The following is a 21971-nucleotide window of genomic DNA, read 5'->3' as shown; positions in this document are numbered from 1 at the left end:
CTAAGTTTATAGTATGGTTGGATGGGGGACAAAATGTTCTATAACATACTCAAAGGACATCCCCGTATCTCTAGTAGAAACAGAGTTACGAGGCTGCAAAGTTGGGTCTATTGCAATTCCTATGGAGGGGTTGTTTGTTTACGTTTTGCTTAATTACTTGGCCCCTGTTTGTCGTAGCCCTAAGTTTATACTATGGTTGGATGGGGGACAAATTGGACTATAATATACTCAAAGGACATCCCCGTATCTCTAGTAGAAACAGAGTTACGAGGCTGCAAAGTCGGGTCTAATGCAATTCCTATGGAGTGGTTGTTTGTTTAGGACTTGCTTAATTACTTGGCCTTTATTTTCGATCAAAATTAAGAACATATCTGTAGTGCAGTGGATATCACATCCGCCTCACTCCCGGAAGGCCACAGGTTCGAAACCGCGAAGTTTTTTTTTTTTTTTTTTTTCGCTTGGGATATGTAAAGACCTTTATAATTATCCGAACATTTGTTTCAAGGTCACATTATTTACATCCCCGTATCTCTGGTAGAACCAGAGTTACGAGCCTCCAAAATTTAGTCTAATGCATTTCCTATAGAGGGGTTTGTTTGTTTACGTTTTGCTTAATTACTTGGCCCCTGTTTGTCGTGGCCCTAAGTTTATAGTATGGTTGGATGGGGGACAAAATGTTCTATAACATACTCAAAGGACATCCCCGTATCTCTAGTAGAAACAGAGTTACGAGGCTGCAAAGTTGGGTCTATTGCAATTCCTATGGAGGGGTTGTTTGTTTACGTTTTGCTTAATTACTTGGCCCCTGTTTGTCGTAGCCCTAAGTTTATACTATGGTTGGATGGGGGACAAATTGGACTATAACATACTCAAAGGACATCCCCGTATCTCTTGTAGAAACAGAGTTACGAGGCTGCAAAGTCGGGTCTAATGCAATTCCTATGGAGTGGTTGTTTGTTTAGGACTTGCTTAATTACTTGGCCTTTATTTTCGATTAAAATTAAGAACATATCTGTAGTGCAGTGGATATCACATCCGCCTCACTCCCGGAAGGCCACAGGTTCGACACCGCGAAGTTTTTTTTTTTTTTTTTTTTTCGCTTGGGATATGTAAAGACCTTTATAATTATCCGAACATTTGTTTCAAGGTCACATTATTTACATCCCCGTATCTCTGGTAGAACCAGAGTTACGAGCCTCCAAAATTTAGTCTAATGCATTTCCTATAGAGGGGTTTGTTTGTTTACGTTTTGCTTAATTACTTGGCCCCTATTTGTCGTAGCCCTAAGTTTATAGTATGGTTGGATGGGGGACAAATTGTTCTATAACATACTCAAAGGACATATCCGTATCTCTAGTAGAAACAGAGTTACGAGGCTGCAAAGTTGGGTCTATTGCAATTCCTATGGAGGGGTTGTTTGTTTACGTTTTGCTTAATTACTTGGCCCCTGTTTGTCGTAGCCCTAAGTTTATAGTATGGTTGGATGGGGGACAAATTGGACTATAACATACTCAAAGGACATCCCCGTATCTCTAGTAGAAACAGAGTTACGAGGCTGCAAAGTCGGGTCTAATGCAATTCCTATGGAGGGGTTGTTTGTTTACGATTTGCTTAATTACTTGGACCTGTATTTTCGATCAAATTTAAGAACACATCTGTAGTGCAGTGGTTATCACATCCGCCTCACTCCCGGAAGGCCACAGGTTCGACACCGCGAAGTTTTTTTTTTTTTTTCGCTTGGGATATGTAAAGACCTTTATAATTATCCGAACATTTGTTTCAAGGTCACATTATTTACATCCCCGTATCTCTGGTAGAACCAGAGTTACGAGCCTCCAAAATTTAGTCTAATGCATTTCCTATGGAGGGGTTTGTTTGTTTACGTTTTGCTTAATTACTTGGCCCCTGTTTGTCGTAGCCCAAAGTTTTTAGTATGGTTAGGTGGGGGACAAATTTGACTAGAACATGTTCAAAGTACACCCCCGTATCTCAAGTAGAAACAGAGTTCCGAGCCTGCAAAGTATAGTCTAATGCATTTCCTATGGAGGGGTTTGTTAGTTTACGTTTAGCTTAATTACTCGGCCCATGTTTGTCGTATCCCAAATCTTTTAGTATGGTTAGATGGGGGACAAATTGGACTATAACATACTCAAAGGACATCCCCGTATCTCTAGTAGAAACAGAGTTACTAGCCTGCAAAGTATAGTCTAATGCGCTCCCATCTTACCATACTAAAAACGTAGGGCTACGACAAAAAGGGGCCGAGTAATTAAGCAAAACGTAAACAATAGCATTAAACTAAATTTTGGAAGCTCGTAACTCTGGTTCTACCCGTTTTTCGTTGTTTTCCTCTCTTTTGGAATTAATGGAAATGGTCCGCCCTCTGTTTTTATTTTCTCTGAACCATTCTAGAGTATTTGATCATTTTTAAATCATTCCTGGGCTGGATGGGGATGGGGATTGTGGGAAGGGCTGATGTAGAAAACAGATAGAAACCTTATTTTCTTGTTCTTTAGGGCCACGAGTTTTACTTTGAAACTTTACCGAGATAGTGGGGGAGAGTTAAAGAAAAACGGGAGGGGGGAAAGGAAAATTGCAGTAGAATCTCATTTCAGAAAAGAGAAAATGCAAATTTGATGATCCCGAAAAATATAAACAAGGTGGTTAAAGATATGAATATAAACACATTTCATTGGGATAGTAAGTGCCTTACCCTACTACGACTACAACACACCTAGAAGTAAGTATATTATCAATGTGTAGGACTAAAACTAAAACGGGAATGAAATCCATTAAATACTCGTCCCTTTTTACGCCCCCACCCTATCCTCTGGTGTACATTGGTTAAAGGGCAAGCGTCACACTTCAGGGAGCCCAGCCAAAAATTAAAATTCCTTATATAGGAACAGGGACAGATTTAATTTTATTAGTAGGAATGGAGAACAGAGTAATCTGGGCGCGCGTCATATTCCCGAACCCCCTTCCATGGGACGGAGTGGGGGGGGGGTATGAAAGAAGAGGCGGGTCATAGCGACAGAGGTAAGAAAGAATTACGTATTTTTCGCCGTCCCCGTCAGCAACGTCATCAAAACGTAGTTTAAGTCAGCCAATCAGATAATTTAAACTTTTCGTTACGTGTTGGAGGGAGGAGCTCTATACTGGGCTATGAGTCGGACTGAAGTAAATACTAACCGTTCTCCATTCCTACTTCCAAAATTAAATCTATCCCTGTAGGAAAAATGGGATTCTTTTTTCCGGAATTATAGGATTTTATAGGAGAAAAAATCTATTTTTATAGAAAAATACTGAAACAAAAATACTCAAATATAATAGTATTACGGGTTAAACTATCAAGGTTCATACAATTTTTGGGTTAAACTATCAAGGTTCATACAATTTTTGGGTTAAACTATCAAGGTTCATACAATTTTTGGGTTAAACTATCAAGGTTCATACAATTTTTGGAAAACTGATTTCCCCGAGTTTTCCAGGTTTTTTCCCAGATATAAAACTCTTTGAGCTAATTTAGTGAATTTAAACTAACGAGCATAAATGAAACTATCCGCTCCCACGTGGACTCGAACCCGGGGCCTTCCGGATCTGAAGCGGATGACTTAACCACTACACTGCTTACACAATGCGCCGGAACAGTTTGACTAAATCTTACTTCAAATAAAACAGGCTTCATACAACTTTAGAAAACGGATTTCCCTGAGCGTTACAGTTTTTTACCATGTAGTAATAACAACGGGAGTGGTTTTTCATATGTAAAGCAACCCCTTACTAAGACCTCGCAAATTTCGATGAACTTTACTGAGTTCACTGAAAATTATAAAATAATTTTTTTTACGACTTGCCCTTTAAAAAAGGGTGGGGGTGAGGTTTCTAGATCGAAGCAACAGCTAAAAGGAAAGGGAAGCAGTGGGGAGGGGGGTTACACACCTAATCTTACCCCCTCCCCCGAACACAATTTTTATTTTTACAAAGATTTAAACAAGGTGGTATTGTTCTGAATCCGAAGTTTTCAAACCAAGTCTGAAATATTTGGATTTTCTAAAATATTTCATATAATATTTACCACACTGAATAAAACACCCGTCAAAACGTTTCACTAAATATTACATCAGGAATACAGGCTTAAATGGATTTAAGTCCCGTAAGTTACTCTCGAGAAACTACCATTTTAATTATCGAGTATATACTAATAATTAAAAATTCATATTTTTAATTATAATAAATAATCAAATTCCTATTAAACCAAAGGATATGATTTTCCTACTAAATATATCTACACTGTCGCTGTGGCTACGTACAATACAAACTTGACTTGAAATAAGACTGTTTGTCACGTAATTAAAACTTTTATTTATACAACAAATAAATCTAGTAAGAAGCCCTGTCCCGGAGTACGTTTTTCCCGCCAAAAACCGGATACAATCTACAGCGCCTACAATTCGCCTTCCGTCCTAGACCCTTTGGAACGCGAGCTAGAGAGAGAGCGCGGCGCTCATCCCATTTTCACGCGCATACCTAAGCCTAAAGCCCAGAAATTTCCTATTAAAATAACTTCATTATTAAAACATGGCACAATTTTAGGGAGGCTTCCTGAAAATATGATTTCCCCTTTGCATTCGCTCACCGCCCGTCTAAATTTAGAGTCGGAGCAGCTTGTCGTTCGATAAAATACGCCCCCCTTCCCTTCCCCCCTGGTACCCATTCCTTACTCCACATCCCCTATTACATCCTATCTCTTTTGCAAATTCGTACATAGCTACAATGAATTCACTCCATTTTACCATGAATCAATACTTGAATCTGTCACAATATATCCTAAACCCCCCCCCCCAAAATTCGCAAAGTTTTACAACAATAGGGACTTGGCAATTCGGGCTTAACTCCGCCCCCAGCGCCATTATGGTATGTTTTTTTAACAGAATGAAAGCTACATAAGCCCCTCCTCCTGGTATGTTTTTTAGCACTAGTCGAAGGTAGCCTGACGTTGCATGACGTAGTACTGCCAAGTCCCTATATCCCCCAAAATACGGCATGCAGATATCAAGTAGCAAGACAACATGCAATTAAAAGAAAATCAATCTATAAGAAAAGAAATCTAGGAAGAAGTTGAAAAAAATGATTGACTTACGAGATTCTCTGAGACGTTCGACGATGACCTAACACTGATAAAGTTCACAGTCCTAAGCTAAGCCTAATTTAAGCTAAAGTCACACACACATCTAATTAAAAACCTAATTTTGTTGCCGTCGTATCTCGTAGGCGCACAATATATCCGAAATTCGTGATTTAGTAATCCAAAAGGTGTGTTGATGTTGGCAACCTGTCAGAAAAAATAAAAATTAAAAGTTAAAAAAAAAAAAAATTGAAATGGCGGACTTATAAATTATAATTTACTTTTGTGAAAAACTAGTTGTCATACTTATAAAAAGTCTGTTACTTCTCTCTCTATCTACTACCCGCCGCGCCATCTACCCCGAGTCATTGACATAATATTAGCTAAATTTTCGTGATTCTATTTCGAATTGTTAATGAGAACGGTTTTCTCTACCGAGATTTAGTATAACGTATACATCCGCCGTAAGTTCATACCTACTAATATTACAAGGTGAAATTGACTATTGACTAACTTTTCTCCTAAATTCTTTACCGCCCTCTATCATACTAAAACTATGAAAAAACCGTTAATTTTCAAAATTAATCTAAATTCAAATTTTTCTTTAAATAACAAATTTTCATAATTTTAGTCGCCATTAAGATTATTTATTTAAAACCTGAGACTAGTAAAATTTGATCAAATTGAAACATGCAAGATTTAAACTAAATTAAAATTTAATCTTCTCGTAAATTACAACTAATTAATATTAATAATCTCACCAGATGTTTCATGATTGAAAGTTTTTCTTTCTTGAATACGGCTCTATGTTCCCATTTTAGGCAAAATCGTTCTTGGACTCCCGAGATTTTGAAATTCCCTCCAAAATTTTGACAATTCGCACCAGGCCCGTTGGATCGTTGTTTGTTTACTTGGGTTACATTACGGATTTCTTTAGTCATCGAATTTTAGATCTCGTAGCCTTGAAAACGACCCATCAACATGATCATCCAGAGCTCTGGCATCGTTTTGCCAAAAAATTCCATCTTTCATGTTGGAAAAGTTGAAATTTTCATCCGAAAATAGGAGCTCGAAGTTTGCGTCTCAGTGATTTATCCAGAGATCGGGAGTTCTACGGCGGCTGGCTGATCATGACCAGGCTCGGGTCGCCCCGGAAGGGGTATGCCCCGGGACTTGGAAATCCAAAAAAACTTTTCGAGAGATGATCCGAACTTTTCCTTAGCCTTAGTACATCTTTTCAAAAACTCATTTGCAACTTTCTAGGGATTATCGTTGACACTTCAAACTATACTTTTACCTATTTAATTACTATTACAACTAATTATTTACGTAATATTAATTGAAGCAATACAAAACAAGCAACAAGGGCGCTTATCAGTTGTCACTCCCGAGAAGCGCGCAGCGCGGCAAAACTTCGCTTCGCGAGAAGTGCAGTAGTTATCCTGGGAAGAAAACAAAAGAGGGGGAGGGGATGAAAACGAAAGTTTAAAATGGAGTCAAATGATTGGACAATTATTTTAATCGGTTTAAATGAAATATTAATTAAATATATTAACTTGATTTTCTTTAAGTACTAATTATCTCCATAAAAAATAATGGCTTTATGCCACATTTTCGTGATAGTTAAGATAAATAAATGGAAAGATTTCGAAAAGAAGAGTTGTATCATTCTACATCGGAAGCGTTGTGAAGCCGGGGGATTTCGGCGGGAAAAGTAAGACCCTCGCCTCTCTAGTACTATCTCTAATGGTTGATACTTAAGTTATGTAGGGACGACACTGTGGTGCTACTGTGACGTCATAAGTTGCAACTTTTACGATTCGAATTCAAATAAAATCCAGCAACTGATTGTTTGTTTAGTATTTTATTAAATTATAAAACAATATATATACAAATAAAAGTATTAAAATAGATTTTTGTTTGGGCCAATGCTAATAACTTCTCCAATCAATAACATAGATAAAATAAAGAAAAACCCGCCCAAAGTTATGAGCAAAAGAGCTGGTCTGATAGCAATTCCAAATAGCTTCGCCTGTAATTAAGTATTTAATTAAAATTTAGCTTTTAACGAGGCTTTTAATCTACTTACCCTTAATGTAGCGCTATTGACAAATAATATGAACGAGTCTAGATCTAGTTGGGAAGAATTTTGATAGCCAAAAACCCTCATTTCAAATGAAGTTTGCCTTAATCTCTGTCCCATTTTGGAAAGTCTGGCTCCCTGTCAAAAATTAAATTAATTTAGTCTTAATTAAGATTAAATTGAGTTTATATATACTTGAATTAAAGGGATAATGAAAGCTATCAACCAAATAATTATGTATAAAGAACGATAACACCAAACTAAAACATCGTCATCCTTGTTAAGGAATAATAGACATAATCCTGCGTGAACAAAAGTAAATAAATACTAATAAGTGTAAGATTTAATGATATATCTTACCAATTAGAGTCATTTCCAAGTAGTTAACGACGCATAAAGCCGTCATTTTACCCATAGTTCCATTTAGAACGCTTATAAACTCTCTGACCCTCAAAATCTCCTGCAAATTAGGCATTTTTCGTCTATTTTTCAATGCGTAGAAGCGGGTAAATGGCTTAAACACGATCTTACATGCATAACCAACTTTAAATCCTTTGATTTTTCTCTCAACCATAAGTTAATGTCCTTAATGTACATAATTAACATCTCACATTGGGTGCAATAATTCAATATGACAGCTATATTAACGGCGTGAACCAAAATTAGGCCGGCAGTTTTTAATGTCAGTAAAAATATCAAAAGTCCAAGACTGAAAATATTGGTTGAATAAGAAATTAGGCCAAAAAATAGACAAGTTTTCTTACTTTTCGAAGCTTATCACTTTTGATAAAACCCTGGTTTCAGTTCCGTAGGCGAAATTATATAACAATTCCAGTACCAAGTGTAAACATAACCAACCAAACAAAGCGTATCGAAATCTCCTATTAAAAGTAATCGCCTAAAATTAATTTAAACGGTACGCAACTTTAATTAACTTTGGTAATTAATACCGTGAGTTTCTAATAATGACATCGTGGGTTCCTATACTGTTTCTGGTTCTTATAAAGACCTGAAAAGTTTAAATTTATAGGCCAAAATGACAATAGACCATTTCAGTAACTCCACAAGGGAAGCAAACTGCACCACAGGGGTTATTTCCCTGGTGCCAGGAAGCACCACTAGAGGCAACGCGAGTTGGCTAGCCTCACTTCCGCGTGTAGTGAACTCGTTTGAACTCCGTCTTTCGTTGCCTCTTGGTTGGCGCCATGGAAATAACCTGAGAAGTCGCCCTCCCACCCCTGTGTGTTGGTTTCTCAGCAAGAATTTAATGGAAGAGTACCTACTCTTTCCATTAACGAATAAAGTTGCTCATTTTCAGATATTCTAAAATGGTAGAATCCGTATATGAAGGCGACAAGATGTAGAAGGCTCGGGATGACGTAAGTTGGCACCAAATGATGACACATTGGTGACTCTGGATAGTCTATCGGTTCATTTACACCTACATAACCTGTTGAATTGTTACCAGCGGTATATCGCTGCGCTGGTTGGAGCTTTTTCGGCTGTACAAAACGTGCTAATCAAAAATTGTTCTAAACACAAAGGTCAAAACAATTAAAAAACTACCTTTGTATCGGCTATAATGTTTAATTTCCCTTGACAAGTGGCGCCCTGAATTATATCGTAATATAAAATCAAACTGGTTATCAAAATGGGGTAAAAAAAGTTGATAAATTGCCATCTTTTCAGAGAAAATGTTTCCTTCTCCTTTCGAAATGGTCTCCAACCAATCTAAGTTCATTACTTCATTTAATTAACTTCTAATTACAGAGATTAACAGGACATACCAGCAATTGTACTCGTTTATAGGGTTTCAAAACGGAACTTTTGCAAACGTGGATCGACTGAGTCGTGGCCAAAGCTTCGTCATCGCCGTTTAAATCGCTAATCTGTGAAAGAGTTTTTAACTTGCGCTACAAGTACAGTTCCAAAGTTCTTCAAACTTAGCTCACTTACATCTACACAGACTACGCTCTGCGAACTTCCAAATTCGCATTGTTCCATTAGAGTTTTGGGTCTCGTTATTGAAGCACCGCCTCCGATACTCGAACCATGGTCTCCTGGTTTCCAGAAAGTTATTGGTCCGTTGTTGAACCCCGTGTAGTATTCGCTAGAAGCTATGGAAGACTGATATGACGAAGACAAAAGTCTATTTTCAGCGTATTCTATGATAGGCGAATCGGCGTACGCTCCATCTTGAAGGAAAGTGGTTTCATTGGTCGAGTGGGTTCGGTGATTAGATTGATACGAGCAGGGTACTGGATTACTTCGGCTAGTCTGGTTCGACCTCAACGACCCTGATGGGGTTAGTTGACGGCTCGAATTGGTCATTCTGCGATTGGTGTTGCTTTCCCTCGTTAGGATGCCTAGTCTCTGCAAAGAAATAGGCCTTCGTCGAATATAGGCCTGATTTTTGGCAGATTATAATTTGAATGATTGATAAAAGTTAAATGATATTTACCTCAGGGTCACTACATGATTTGGCTCGCGTGAAGCAATTCATATCGTTGGATTTTGGTTACTCTTGGTAACTTCTGTCATGTTTCTCCACGGGATTTTGACTCTTTGAATGCATCTTAAAACTAATATACGCACTTGGCTCCCTTTAAAGTGTCATTAATATCTATCTGAACTCAAAAACAATTGGAGTGATTAAAATCTTGTTGATAACATTGTTTTTGCGTGCTTATCTATCAAAACCCAATCATATCGTTGTGAAATTTGTCTGTTGAGTGCGTTTTATAGCGGTGTTTAACTACAAATATATTCAAACATCACTTTAAAGTCACGTTTTGGCCCAGATGTAACTATTTATTGTTTAAAAACGATTTTAAATGAGTTTATTGACTTCTTTTTGAAATAGTCGCTTTTAAAATCATTCAAATTTAGCGGGCAAAATGGTTTAGCTTTTAAACTATAGATGGCAATTAATGCCTACGTAAGCGGACGATGTCTGATATGTTCATGTTGTTTTGGTAACTTAGTTTTCCCAATTTACTCGTATTTAATATCAATTATTTATTCTTAATTGAATTTTTATTAAAGTAGAATCAAAGTAATTACATATTTCATTTAGTAGTAAACTTCCTTAACTGAGAGTACAATGAGAATTGTTAGTAAGTTTATAATTTCGAGACTAAGCCTTGGTCAAATACGCGTGTGTAATTTCACTAATTTGGGACAAAGTTGCAAGTTTTCCACAAATTTTAATCTTAGGCTGTTAATTAGTTTTGATGGAAAGGTGTCATCGTCATCGTCATCTTTGACACGCTTTAATAAAAACTACATAAATTGTCGTCATATAACCTACGTTGAGCGTATGAAACAACTTGATAGTTTAAAACAAGAGCCATTAGCTGAAACAACTGCCGAAGCTTTTCAGAAAGGAAAATACCTTTTATTTAACGATAAAAATGTTTTAATGAGTAAGAAAGTATTAGAAGTACTAAAAGAGGGGGTACATATTGCTGGCAAAGATTATCAGTCGTATGAAGCAATATGGCTTACATTTAAAGGTATATTTAAGCATTAAAAATACCTTTAACCTTGGCTAATCCAAGACCAATCTAATCCTCACTCCTCAGACATAAAAGAATTAAACCTTGACAAAAATATAAATGAAGATGCGGGTTTGGGAGACTGTTGCATTCTATTGAATATAGATACAGATGGGACTCCTTTATTTGCCTTACAATTTAATAACCTGGATAAAGATGTTGAAATTGAGCTAGATGCTAGATTTGGCGGGGCATTTCTTCAAATTGAGGTAGCCATGTTCTTAGGGACAACCCAAAAGAGTGCCAGCTTCGAACAAGCCCAATCTCTATTAAAATGGCACCGTCATTATCAATTTTGCTACCTTTGCGCTGGCAAACTTCGTTCCAACACAGTTGGATTGCAAAAAATATGCTCAAATTGTGAAAAAGTCCATTATCCAAAGGTTACCCTACACATTTTAACTTTAATAATAAATGTGGGCTTACAGTAAAATACTTTAATAATTAATTAATGCAGCCTGATCCTGCCATTATAACTGTAATAACAGATGAAACTAACCGAAAATGCTTATTAGTCCGTCAAAAAAAGTTTCCACCAGGAATGTACACTGCTATTGCTGGGTTTTTAGAAATGGGTGAATAAGAATTTAAATTTAAACCCTATAACCTGTTTTAGTTAATTAATTTTAATTAATTCTGTGGGGAATTTAAGGAGAAAATGTTGAAGATACAGTTCGCAGAGAGGTAGCTGAAGAAGTTGGACTTCATGTTGAAAAAATGGACTACATTACTTCTCAACATTGGCCTTTACGCGGAACTACTTTAATGCTAGGATGTTTAGCTATCGTTAAACCTGGTGGTGTTGTAAGTTAACCTTCTCTCTAATTAATTAATTTAAGAGGTTTAAACAATTATCCTTATTCCTGATCAGCGCCACCTACCCATAGCGGCGTCTTTGAGAACTACTGTAATCGTCAAGCCAACCAGATGTTGCTAAAATCTGGTGACGTCATTTTTGGTAAGACCCCGAGAGTGCCCATCAGTGACGTCACCAGATTTTAGCGACATCTGGTTGGCTTGCAGATTACAGTAGTTCTCAAAGACGCCGCTATGGGTAGGTGGCGCTGATCAGGAATAAGGCTAACTAATTTACCTTCAAAATTATAAAGGTTGAGTTGGATAAGAATGAGATTGAAGACGCTAGATGGTTTTCAACTAAAGAACTCGCGGCTGCTTTATCTTTATCGGGAAATGACCCTTCTTTGAGATTAAAAAACAAAGGAGGTGATATGTTATGGGTTCCCCCTAAACCAACAATTGCTAATAATTTATTAACAGCGTGGTTAAAGAAATATTCTAATATAGATTAAGAAATTAAGATTTAAGACAAACAATTATTTAATTTTAATTGGAAAACTTTTGTTTTTATTTTAAAAGATTTATTTTTAACAATAGAAAAACAACAACAATGATATAATAATTTCAACCCCCCCAAAGAAAACAAATTGTAAATTATATAATTAATATTAGTTAAATCTTTTAAATGTTATTAAAATGTTATTGAATATTTACAAATATTTGTTTATTTCTTTTTATATTTTGATCAACAGCCAATAGTGATTTGAAATTTTTTTTATAAGATGAGTTCATGAATCCAATTCCAAAATGCATCAAACCAAAATTATTATTTGCTAAATCTCACTTAAAAAATCCTAATTTTTTTTACCTCTTTTAGTACTAAATTCGCAGAGTATTAAAAATATCCAGAAAAATGTGTGTGAACTTTACTAATTTTTGTAACAAAATAATTAATTTATTTAATTGATTATGATTTAATTAGCAAAAGTTGAAAAAGACAAAAGTGTCGTTTTTAGTTTTAACATTTTGTTTAAAAAAATGCTATGGCTATATTTATTTATTTAATTTGTTACTTGAAGTTGAAGCATGGCACTTTTGGGTTTTTTAAATGGCGAAAATGTTTTTATTTATTTATTTATTTATTAGAGGCCAGATTTATTTATAATAGAAAAAATGTAGCGTTTATAAAAATAGAGTTTTAATTTTTAAAAAACCAATTGGACCATTTTTTACATTACTTTTAAGTTTTAAGTTCACTTCTAAATTCGGTAATACTTAATTAAAAAAATAGGAACTGCTAATTGGAAATATTTTAAAGTTAGTTAATTAATTAATTAATTAATTAATTTAATTGGAACTGCAAGCAAAGGTAGCTTAGTATTATTAATTATTAATGAAGTTAACATCATTAACATAAAAAATGGTCCATAGTTTTCTTTAAATTATTAATTATTATTATTATTTTCTCCTTCTCCTTCTCCCTTATTTAGTTATTTGTACATCATAAACAAACATTAATTAACTTAATTAATCTTTGGTATGCCATTGAAGACATCTGGAAACGGCTCTATCCCACGTTTTACGAACATCTTCGTAACATTCACCTCTATCATCATCAGGATAAAATATCTTTTCTGTTTTACGCAATGCTGTTAATTGCGCCGGATCTTTCCAAACACCTGTAAAACGTCTCAATTAAACATATTAATTAATATTAGCATTTTTTACAACATTACCTATTGCTAAACCAGCCAGAAACGCGGCCCCTAAAGCTGACATCTCTTTTTGAGCTGGTCTATCAACTGGTCTATTTGTTAAATCAGCAATCAACTGAGCCATGAAATTATTGCCGGACATTCCACCGTCTAACCTGAAGTAAAAATTAATTAATTAATAAAAGTTAATGGGATAAATTAATTAAATTAATTAATTTAGATAAGTTTTTATCAGGGGTGTGCGAGTACTCGTTAAGTTCGAGTACTCGGTTCGAGTATCGAGCCGAGTACTCGACTCGATACTCGATAACAACACATTGAGATACTCGAGACAGATTCGAGTAGCTTTTTAACATCTTAAATACTCGACGACAAATACTCGAGTCCGAGGCTTACAACTATAGCAGACGATGAGTTCATGATCATTTATTTTGAAAATCACCTGTTCAATGTTTAATTGATCACTAACAATCTTTTTGAACTAGTTAGATGTTAGATAATTGAACATCTTCGTTATTTTGAAGAAATTTACAAAATTGCTACTCGACAAGTCAATATTTGAGACTCGATAATTACTCGAAAGAAGCAAAATTTGACCTTAATCTAAATACTCGATACTCGAAAGTATTTTTGAGACTCGGCTCAATACTCGATAAGAAATTAGTTTTGATACTCGGACTCGGCTCGAAACCGAAAAAACGGGACTCGCACACCACTCGTTTTTATACTATACCTTAAAGATTTTAAGTCAAAATCAGCCTCTAACTGCACGGTCTCAAACATTTGAAGGACTCTAAAGGACAGGGCTTCTAATATTGCTCTAATCATGTGAGGTTTTGTTGTATTAAGAGATAAACCGACAAAAGCCGCCACAGCTTGGTTATCATTTATCGGGGCTTGAATTCCTGTGAATGCAGGAACAAAATAGACTCCATTGGAATCTAATATTATGATAATTAATCATCAATTTCTGTGGTTATAATCATTTTAACACTGAATTTTTACCAGTAACAGACATAGCAATATCGCTAGTCGTTGCCGGGTCATCAATAAGCCCAATACTTTGTGCCCAATTAATTATAGTACCATTATCATGGTTTTTTCCTTCAACTAAATACGTTACTTCTTTACCAATTTGCCATCCAACCACCGGATAAAGTCCTGCGAAATTAATTAATATGCAATAAATTAATTTAATAAGAACACATTAAAATAGGCCAACTTAATTAAAGAGAATCGAACAAACCTTTACAAGAGGCATGGGCGTAACTACCAGTATTAACTTGTATAAAAGATCCAGTTCCTAATGTACATTTCACATCACCAACACTAAAACAACATTCACCAAAAGTGGAAGCCTGTTGATCACCAACCTTGAATGAAAAGTTTGTTAACTGTAAACCTTGACGACAACATCAGCGAACAACAACAGGTGTTTCGGGTATTTTTACCGCCTACCATTGCAGTGATAGGAATTGAAGCTCCGAATAGTTCAGGATCAGTTCTACCAAAGTCACCGCTAAAAAAATAATTAGGTAAGTATTAAAAACCCAAAAAAAAAAAAAAAAAAATTAATTAATTAAGGGACCTTTGTCGATTTGTACCTTGTACTTTTAACCTGAGGAAGTAAAGATGGGGGTATATCAAACATGGAAATTGCCCATTTACCCCAACACATTTCAAAAGGGTCATATAAGCCAGTAACACACGCGTTTGAAGGTTCCGTCGCGTGAACAGTACCATTTGTCATCCTCCATAGTAAAAATGTGTCTACTGTACCCATAACGGCCGCCCCTTGATTGGCACGTACCCTTATCTATTTAAAATAGATGCAAAACTATAGAACAACTCTACCCTTAACAGAAAAAGATGTAAAAACGAACCTCTGGGATGTTTTTTAGCACCCAAACTAATTTCATCACAGCCTAAATAATTGTTATATTTTTAAAATTAATTAAATTGGATTAAAACTTGTTTTAAAAAAGGCAAGAAGGAATTAACGAACCATAGCTGTTGTAAACCTTATTATGCTAGCACTTAAAAATCTTTTATTTCTCGTAATTAAATGAAGCATTTTAGCTCCTATTCTTAATATCTGCAAAAATTAACATTTAAGTTAATCTCACTCACACACAGACTATGAATAGAGTGCTGTCAGTTGTGACGTCAGATCCAAGGTTAAACGTCACGAGTCTGCCTTTAGCAATGGGCGGCCATGACAGTTACCGTTTTTTCTTTATGGGAAAACAGCATGGGTGACGTCACACCAGCGCTTCTGACAGCACTTTATTGAGAGATATAGAGAGATGAATATGGCAGAGTGCCAAAACAATCCCCCCATCATAATTTAACAAAATTAAGCTTCGTTAAGGTTAAAGAGGGGGGTGCCTTAATTGAATAATTGAAGGACATAAACCAAAATTAATCTGGATGACACCAGTTAGTTCCTAGCGTAACTAAAGAGGATATCACAGTAGTGATTTCAGCCGTGCTTATTATACCTTCATTTGTAAAGATTTATTCCATTCTTTACATAGTGAATCAGATCTGGTATCATTCCAAACAATGAAATTATGAAACGGTTGGCCAGTTTCTCTAAAAATATAGATTTTAATCTTGAACATACGCAAGGATTAGTTGGAAGTTCAGCTATAAGGAGCTAACAGTTCTGACCCTGAAACGTCACACCCTTCTATCTCTTACTGGAGTTTCATCCCCCTAATGGTTGGAAACAGCTAGTATTCTACGCGCAAAAATGCCAACCAGAAAGGGGCTGAGTGACGTCAGACTATCTCTTCCCCCTAGCCAGTTGTTAGCTCCCTATTGTTTTTTTGTTTTTTTTTACCTATCCCAGGTGGTAAAAGTACCCCTTTGAGTAGATATTCCAATGCATGATATTTGAGAGGGTTGTAAATTGGCAGCTTATTTTTTAAAAGGAAATTTTTTGGGTATATATCAGTAATTTGGTGTTAGATATTTAACGAGGAAAAAAAATAGATAGATATTTAAGACTTTTCTTAAAACCTTTTAAGCCGTCCTTGAAAACTTGGAGGAAGGTTTCCCATAATTCAGCTGGATCAATTTCAATCCAGTTAAGTTCAGGAGAGATTAATTTTATCTGCGCCATTAAAGGGTCATTAAATATTTCTAAATATAACTGTAAAATAACTATAGCTTTTGAAACAAGGAAAAAAAATAAATAACCAAAACTGGTTTGTTTTGGTTATTTAATAAGGGGCAAAGTTTCCTTAATAATAGATGACATACTTAGATTAAAATATTTAATGTTAAAAACAACAACATACCGTTTGGCATGCTTCCCCTCTGATTCTGGCTAACTGGTCATAAATGTGGCATTTGATATTGGTTGTCCCCACATCAATGGACACAATGAATTTTTCATTTTCACTAGCTATTATTCCATTCATAGTATTTATTCACAAATCTAATATCGTTCTTATTCTCCCCGATCAAAATTTACAGTATCAGCTTCATCTACATGCAGACCTGCAATGAATGAAATAAGCAATATTTCGTTTGCCTTTTCAAATGTCACTACAAAGGCAATGGTTACAGCTACAGGGAAACCCACTTAATTTTTTTCTGGTTTATTGCTTGGAAATTACGATTACAGTTAAATGGCCTATATTTTATACTCTTCAGATGACGTCAAATATTTTAACAGCTAATAAAATTTACATAGTAGATTCTAACTAAGAACCCTATGTTTTGGCAAACCCCTACAGCAGTTTGTTTTCATAGCTGATATTAAATTATAAGCTTTCTGAAGATGAACGTTTTTATGTTTGAAGCAAAAATCCATATAAAACGCTTCAATTATTATTAACACAGGATTTAATGAATATTTAGGTTTTTGTGTCATTGACCTACCTACTAGAACCTGGTACATGTACCGTACTGTAAATAATACTATGTATTTTCCAATTTTTAAGCCTAATCTATGCATATAATAAACTGCGGTAACAGAAAGATAATACTTACATTAATGATGTAATTAATTTAATTAGGGTCAGCTGTGATGGCACATATCCATTTAGGTTTCACACAAATCACTTTTTTAATCAAATTTCCACGTTAGAGTGTTAGTTTTTGTTATTACCACCGAGATTATAGTAAAATCTTGATTATTCACACCAATAATATCGAATTAATTTGATAAATACGTTGGTTGTTTTTCATTGATGAATGAACGATCAACCCGAGTCCGACACACACCGATGGGCAACACTATTAAATCTGAATGTATTTAAAAATGGCAGGCTTGGCAGCGGGCGCCAGTGGGCAGAGTAGGAAAAAGACCATCATTGAAAGTGTGAACGCCCCATATCTACTCTAGAATGCACTGAGTGAAGTTTCCCACGTATTTTAAATCGACGGTCCTACTCCTACCTTACTCAAGACAGCACGTTGCAACTATCCGAGAGTAGTGGGTGGTGCAGAAACCCACGTGGTCAAACTTAGCGAATGACATAATCTGGAAGCCCGGAGGGAGCCGCAGGAGCTACTGTTTTCCCCCTTTTTCACGACGCACGTGGTGCATTACGCATTTTTTGACGTTCGTGACCTTTTAGCGCCATTTTGAAGGTCATTCGGCAAGTTTAGGGAACTTGGGGCTTGCCGGAAGTGATTGATAATTAGTTTTCCCGCGCCGGCTCCGTCAAAACGTGGCTTCCGAAATAAAACTAGGCTAGTAAACTGTAATTAGGGTGAAAATAATTCTAATTATACTGTACGTATATATAAGGTACGTAATGCATCCTTTAGCTGTTTATTTTACATGTATCTAAAAAACTGCATCATAATTTTAGTCACGTAGGTTAAATTTCTAAGCCTTGGCCAATTATACGCACTAAGCCTAAAAAAATGACGGCGGTTTAAAAATCTTGCTTGTCATTTTTACATTTGTAGGAAAGATATTCATAACTGCGTACCTGCGTTTGAAAACGAATCTTTTCCATTACAATATCAAGTTTATAATGGTAAAGGATTGGCGTCCTTTTGTCTATGGTGGTTTGGCATCAGTTGCAGCTGAATTTGGTAAGATTTTGTTCACTGTTGGGGATGGTTATATTTGTATAATTAAAATTCAAAGAGTAAGGCACATTGCCTTAGCTGGTGCCTTGTTCTTAATAAATCGTTAACCAATAACACTTTTTAGGTTTTTGAAGCTTCAACTCGTTAACATTATTAATTAGATACAAACAATTGGGGTGTGACACAAAAATAAATTTAGTTTTACAGAAGGGATGGATCAACGCAAATTTTGTGAACTGGTTTTTCAAGGAGCCAAAATTAAAATCAAACAAATCTATGTTTCTCCTCCCATAATCGCGTGTTAATTTAGGAACGTTTCCTATTGATACAACCAAGATTCGACTACAGATTCAAGGACAAATTCATGATTCTCGATTTAAAGAAATTAAGTACCGTGGCATGTGCCATGCCCTTTTAAGAATATCTAAAGAGGAAGGAATTAAAGCTCTTTATTCAGGGTGAGTTTCCTTCGAGAAAAATTCAAAATTGCTTTTTTGCGATTTTATATAAAAAAAAAAAGAAAAAAACCAAATTATTAAGATTTTAACTCATTTTGATTTTTTATTACATTTTAATGCAAAATCTGTGTTGTTTTGGTTTAAAAATTGAATTGCCGCTTGTTGATTACCATTTTTTCAGCATAGATTCCTCTACAGTCCCAAAATCAAATCAACTTAACGAGATTCTTTAGGAATTTCATCAACTATTGGATCTTCTACTATTTAATTTATAGAAAAACACGTGTTAAGACCTATACTTTATCATTCCACTTAGTTTATAAATTAATCTCTATAACTTTCAAAAGAAGCTTCGTTTTTCTTTTGTAACAGAGTTAAACCAGCCTTACTCCGACAATCAATCTATGGCACAATCAAATTTGGCATTTACTATTCATTAAAAAATACTCTAGTTAAAGATCCACGTGGTAAGAGATATTCCTAACAGGGTTCATAGTACAAACCTGGAAAAAATCAGGGAAATAAATAGTTGACAAAAACCTCAGGGAAGTTTAGAATTTTTACTAAAATTCAGAGGGGAATTCAGGGAAATTTGCTTCAAACAGGGGCCGAGTAGTAATTAAGCAAAATGTTCGTAAACATCCCCTCCGTAGGATTAACATTACACTATACTTTGGAGGCTTATAACTCTGGTTATATTAGAGATACGGGGATGTCCTTTGATTATGTAATAGTCCTATTTGCCCCCCCCCCTCCTTCGTTAACATTTGCTCCATAGGATACTCCATATATGGGAAAAACCTGGGAAGTATATGGGGAAAAACCTGGAAAATTCAGGGATGTATATGGGGAAAAACCTGGAAAATTCAGGGAAGTATATGGGGGAAAAACCTGGAAAATTCAGGGAAGTATATGGGGGAAAAACCTGGAAAATTCAGGGAAGTATATGGGGAAAAACCTGGAAAATTCAGGGAAGTATATGGGGAAAAACCTGGAAAATTCAGGGAAGTATATGGGGAAAAACCTGGAAAATTCAGGGAAGTATGTGGGGGGAAAACCTGGAAAATTCAGGGAAGTATATGGGGGGAAAACCCGGAAAATTCAGGGAAGTATATGGGGGGAAAACCCGGAAAATTCAGGGAAGTATATGGGGGAAAACCTGGAAAATTCAGGGAAGTATGTGGGGGAAAAACCTGGGAAATTCAGGGAAGTATATGGGGACAAAATCTGGGAAATTCAGGGAAGTATATGGGGACAAAACCTGGGAAATTCAGGGAAGTATATGGGGACAAAACCTGGGAAATTCAGGGAAGTATATGGGGACAAAACCTCCCACAAATCTCAGGGAAATTCTTTTTCCAAAAGTTGTATGAACCCTGTCTTAAGGATTCGTAAGATTGTAGGAAAGCCTTAATTGAAATATTATTTTAATTTCAGATGATACATTATTATTAAGTGTAGCTTGTGGGGTAACTGCCGGAGTTGTTTCTTCCGCAATTGCCAATCCTACTGATGTTTTAAAAGTTCGAATGCAAGCTACCAATAAGGCTTACGGAGGAAAATCAATGTTGGAATGTTTCTTAGACATTTACAAACACGAGGGAATGAAAGGGTTATGGAGGGGAGTCGTTCCTACAGCTCAAAGAGCGGCTGTTTGTGTTGGAGTTGAAGTTCCTGTTTATGATATGACAAAAAAACACCTACTTTTATCGAACATTGTTGGGGATAATGTTTTTAATCATTTGATGTAAGAAAGGGTTATTTTAACTTATTTATTAAATTATAACCATTTTTTTTCTCTTTAGGTCTAGTTTCATGGCTGGAGTTACGGGAGCTGTTGCATCAACTCCGATTGATGTTGTTAGGGTAAATATAAAACCAGCTAGACGGGATTAAAATTAAACTTAAAATGACTGACTTCTTATTAAAATTAAATAATAGACAAGATTAATGAACCAAAAACGGTTAAAAAGGGCAGCTTTTGTTGAAAGTGGTGCTACTACTACTACAGCTAGTGTTAAACCTGTAGGCTGTTTTTACACTGGTGCAATTAATTGTGCAATACAGGTACAAAAAAGCAACACAAATTAATTAATTAATTAAATAAATTAATAGAGAAGTTAATAATCTCATTTAAACATTAGACAGTGCAAAATGAAGGTGTATTAGCTCTGTACAAAGGATTTGTACCAACTTGGGTCAGATTAGGACCATGGAATATGATCGTATCCTTTCAAAAATGATTTAAAATTCATCTTAACATGATTCAAAATTCATTTTAACATGATTTAAAATTCATTTTAACATGATTTAAAATTCATTTTAACATGATTTAAAAATCATTTTAACATGATTTAAAATTCATTTTAACATGATTTAAAATTCATTTTAACATGATTCAAAATTCATTTTAACATGATTTAAAATTCATTTTAACATGATTCAAAATTCATTTTAACATGATTCAAAATTCATTTTAACATGATTCAAAATTCATTTTAACATGATTTAAAATTCATTTTAACATGATTCAAGATTCATTTTAACATGATTCAAAATTCATTTTAACATTATTTAAAATTCATTTTAACATGATTTAAAATTCATTTTAACCTGATTTAAAATTCATTTTAACATGATTTAAAATTCATTTTAACATGATTTTTTCAAATTTCCTTAATTTAAATATTCAGTTTTTTATTACTTATGAACAGATGAAAAGGTTTTATTAACTTTAGTATAATTTAGATGTATATTTAATTAATTTTTCAATGTGGAAGAATTAGAACCCCAAATATTTATTTATTTGGCGGTTATATAACTTTATTGCTAGTCAATTGATGCCTTTTTTATTACGTAATGTTTTTTTTTTTTGATTTTTCTCATAGATCTGACAAGTTAGTCCAGATCCTAGGAATTTTTTTTTTTTTTTTTTTTTACGAATTAAAAACTCGTATACTATTTACTATTTTATTTATCATAATTTATGTTGTGATATTTAAGTATGGTATTTTAAAATTAAATCCCCATCCCCCTTTTAAGTTTTAGATATGAAATATTATTTAAGAACAAATAAAAGAAAGATCCATATACTCAATTTAAGAATAGATAAATAAAAACTAGGCCTAAACCTAGATTTTAAGTTTTTAAAGTTCATTCCATAAATTATTATACAAT

The 21971-nt window shown here is 34.9% G+C and overlaps 5 protein-coding genes across 11 annotated transcripts in view; 2 read left to right on the top strand and 3 right to left on the bottom strand.

Annotated features, from left to right (window-relative positions):
- LOC149676750 (uncharacterized) overlaps positions 1–6025 on the bottom strand; it is a 104075-nt gene extending 98050 nt beyond the window's left edge. The window contains exons 1-2 of the mRNA XM_089838318.1: positions 5890–6025; positions 5144–5335 (exon numbers count right to left, since the gene is read on the bottom strand). The gene's annotated coding sequence lies outside the window, so the exon portion shown is untranslated. The remainder of the gene's footprint in view (positions 1–5143; positions 5336–5889) is intronic.
- A 947-nt stretch (positions 6026–6972) lies between these two features.
- LOC149676749 (uncharacterized) lies at positions 6973–9871 on the bottom strand. 5 transcript variants are annotated; one of them, XM_089838332.1, is made up of 13 exons: positions 9673–9871; positions 9479–9617; positions 9168–9406; positions 8999–9100; positions 8778–8942; positions 8495–8713; positions 8162–8220; positions 7976–8092; positions 7743–7920; positions 7572–7671; positions 7407–7513; positions 7218–7349; positions 6973–7160 (listed from the first exon to the last, which is right to left on the bottom strand). In XM_089838332.1, the coding sequence occupies exons 1-13, from the start codon at positions 9712–9714 to the stop codon at positions 7032–7034; spliced, it is 1728 nt and encodes a 575-aa protein (XP_089694458.1). In that variant the 5' UTR covers positions 9715–9871; the 3' UTR covers positions 6973–7031. The 5 variants fall into 5 exon arrangements, with proteins under 5 accessions (XP_089694458.1, XP_089694459.1, XP_089694456.1 ...); XM_089838333.1 differs by having other exon boundaries at positions 9479–9584; XM_089838330.1 differs by having other exon boundaries at positions 9168–9617.
- A 130-nt stretch (positions 9872–10001) lies between these two features.
- On the top strand, positions 10002–12283 carry LOC149676748 (NAD(P)H pyrophosphatase NUDT13, mitochondrial-like). Of its 3 annotated transcripts, none has more exons than XM_089838379.1 (6): positions 10002–10323; positions 10428–10726; positions 10796–11151; positions 11226–11343; positions 11421–11572; positions 11878–12283. In XM_089838379.1, exons 2-6 carry the CDS (start codon positions 10531–10533, stop codon positions 12076–12078), a joined length of 1023 nt encoding a protein of 340 aa, XP_089694505.1. In that variant the 5' UTR covers positions 10002–10323; positions 10428–10530; the 3' UTR covers positions 12079–12283. The 3 variants fall into 3 exon arrangements, with proteins under 3 accessions (XP_089694505.1, XP_089694504.1, XP_089694503.1); XM_089838378.1 differs by having other exon boundaries at positions 10002–10327; XM_089838377.1 differs by having other exon boundaries at positions 10002–10726.
- Positions 12284–13034: 751 nt separating this feature from the next.
- Positions 13035–17615, bottom strand: LOC149676747 (glycerol kinase 5). Its single transcript, XM_089838352.1, has 14 exons — positions 17284–17615; positions 16587–16788; positions 16306–16399; positions 16127–16202; positions 15783–15876; positions 15287–15376; positions 15165–15206; positions 14886–15097; positions 14740–14800; positions 14528–14654; positions 14287–14442; positions 14015–14222; positions 13303–13436; positions 13035–13245 (listed from the first exon to the last, which is right to left on the bottom strand). Exons 2-14 carry the CDS (start codon positions 16707–16709, stop codon positions 13094–13096), a joined length of 1569 nt encoding a protein of 522 aa, XP_089694478.1. The 5' UTR covers positions 16710–16788; positions 17284–17615; the 3' UTR covers positions 13035–13093.
- Positions 17616–18180: 565 nt separating this feature from the next.
- Positions 18181–21927, top strand: Bmcp (uncoupling protein Bmcp mitochondrial). Its single transcript, XM_089838399.1, has 8 exons — positions 18181–18339; positions 18647–18794; positions 19167–19261; positions 20232–20541; positions 20600–20660; positions 20736–20861; positions 20939–21019; positions 21488–21927. The coding sequence occupies exons 1-8, from the start codon at positions 18279–18281 to the stop codon at positions 21524–21526; spliced, it is 921 nt and encodes a 306-aa protein (XP_089694525.1). The 5' UTR covers positions 18181–18278; the 3' UTR covers positions 21527–21927.
- The last annotated feature ends 44 nt before the right edge of the window (positions 21928–21971 follow it).

This window comes from Phalangium opilio, unplaced genomic scaffold (genome assembly GCF_054372755.1).
Source record: "Phalangium opilio isolate 3A_F unplaced genomic scaffold, DU_Popi_V2 ptg000045l_1, whole genome shotgun sequence".
NCBI classification, from domain to species: domain Eukaryota; kingdom Metazoa; phylum Arthropoda; class Arachnida; order Opiliones; family Phalangiidae; genus Phalangium; species Phalangium opilio.
Note: the sequence above shows the minus strand (reverse complement) of the source record. Positions and strands in the feature narration are given on the sequence as shown.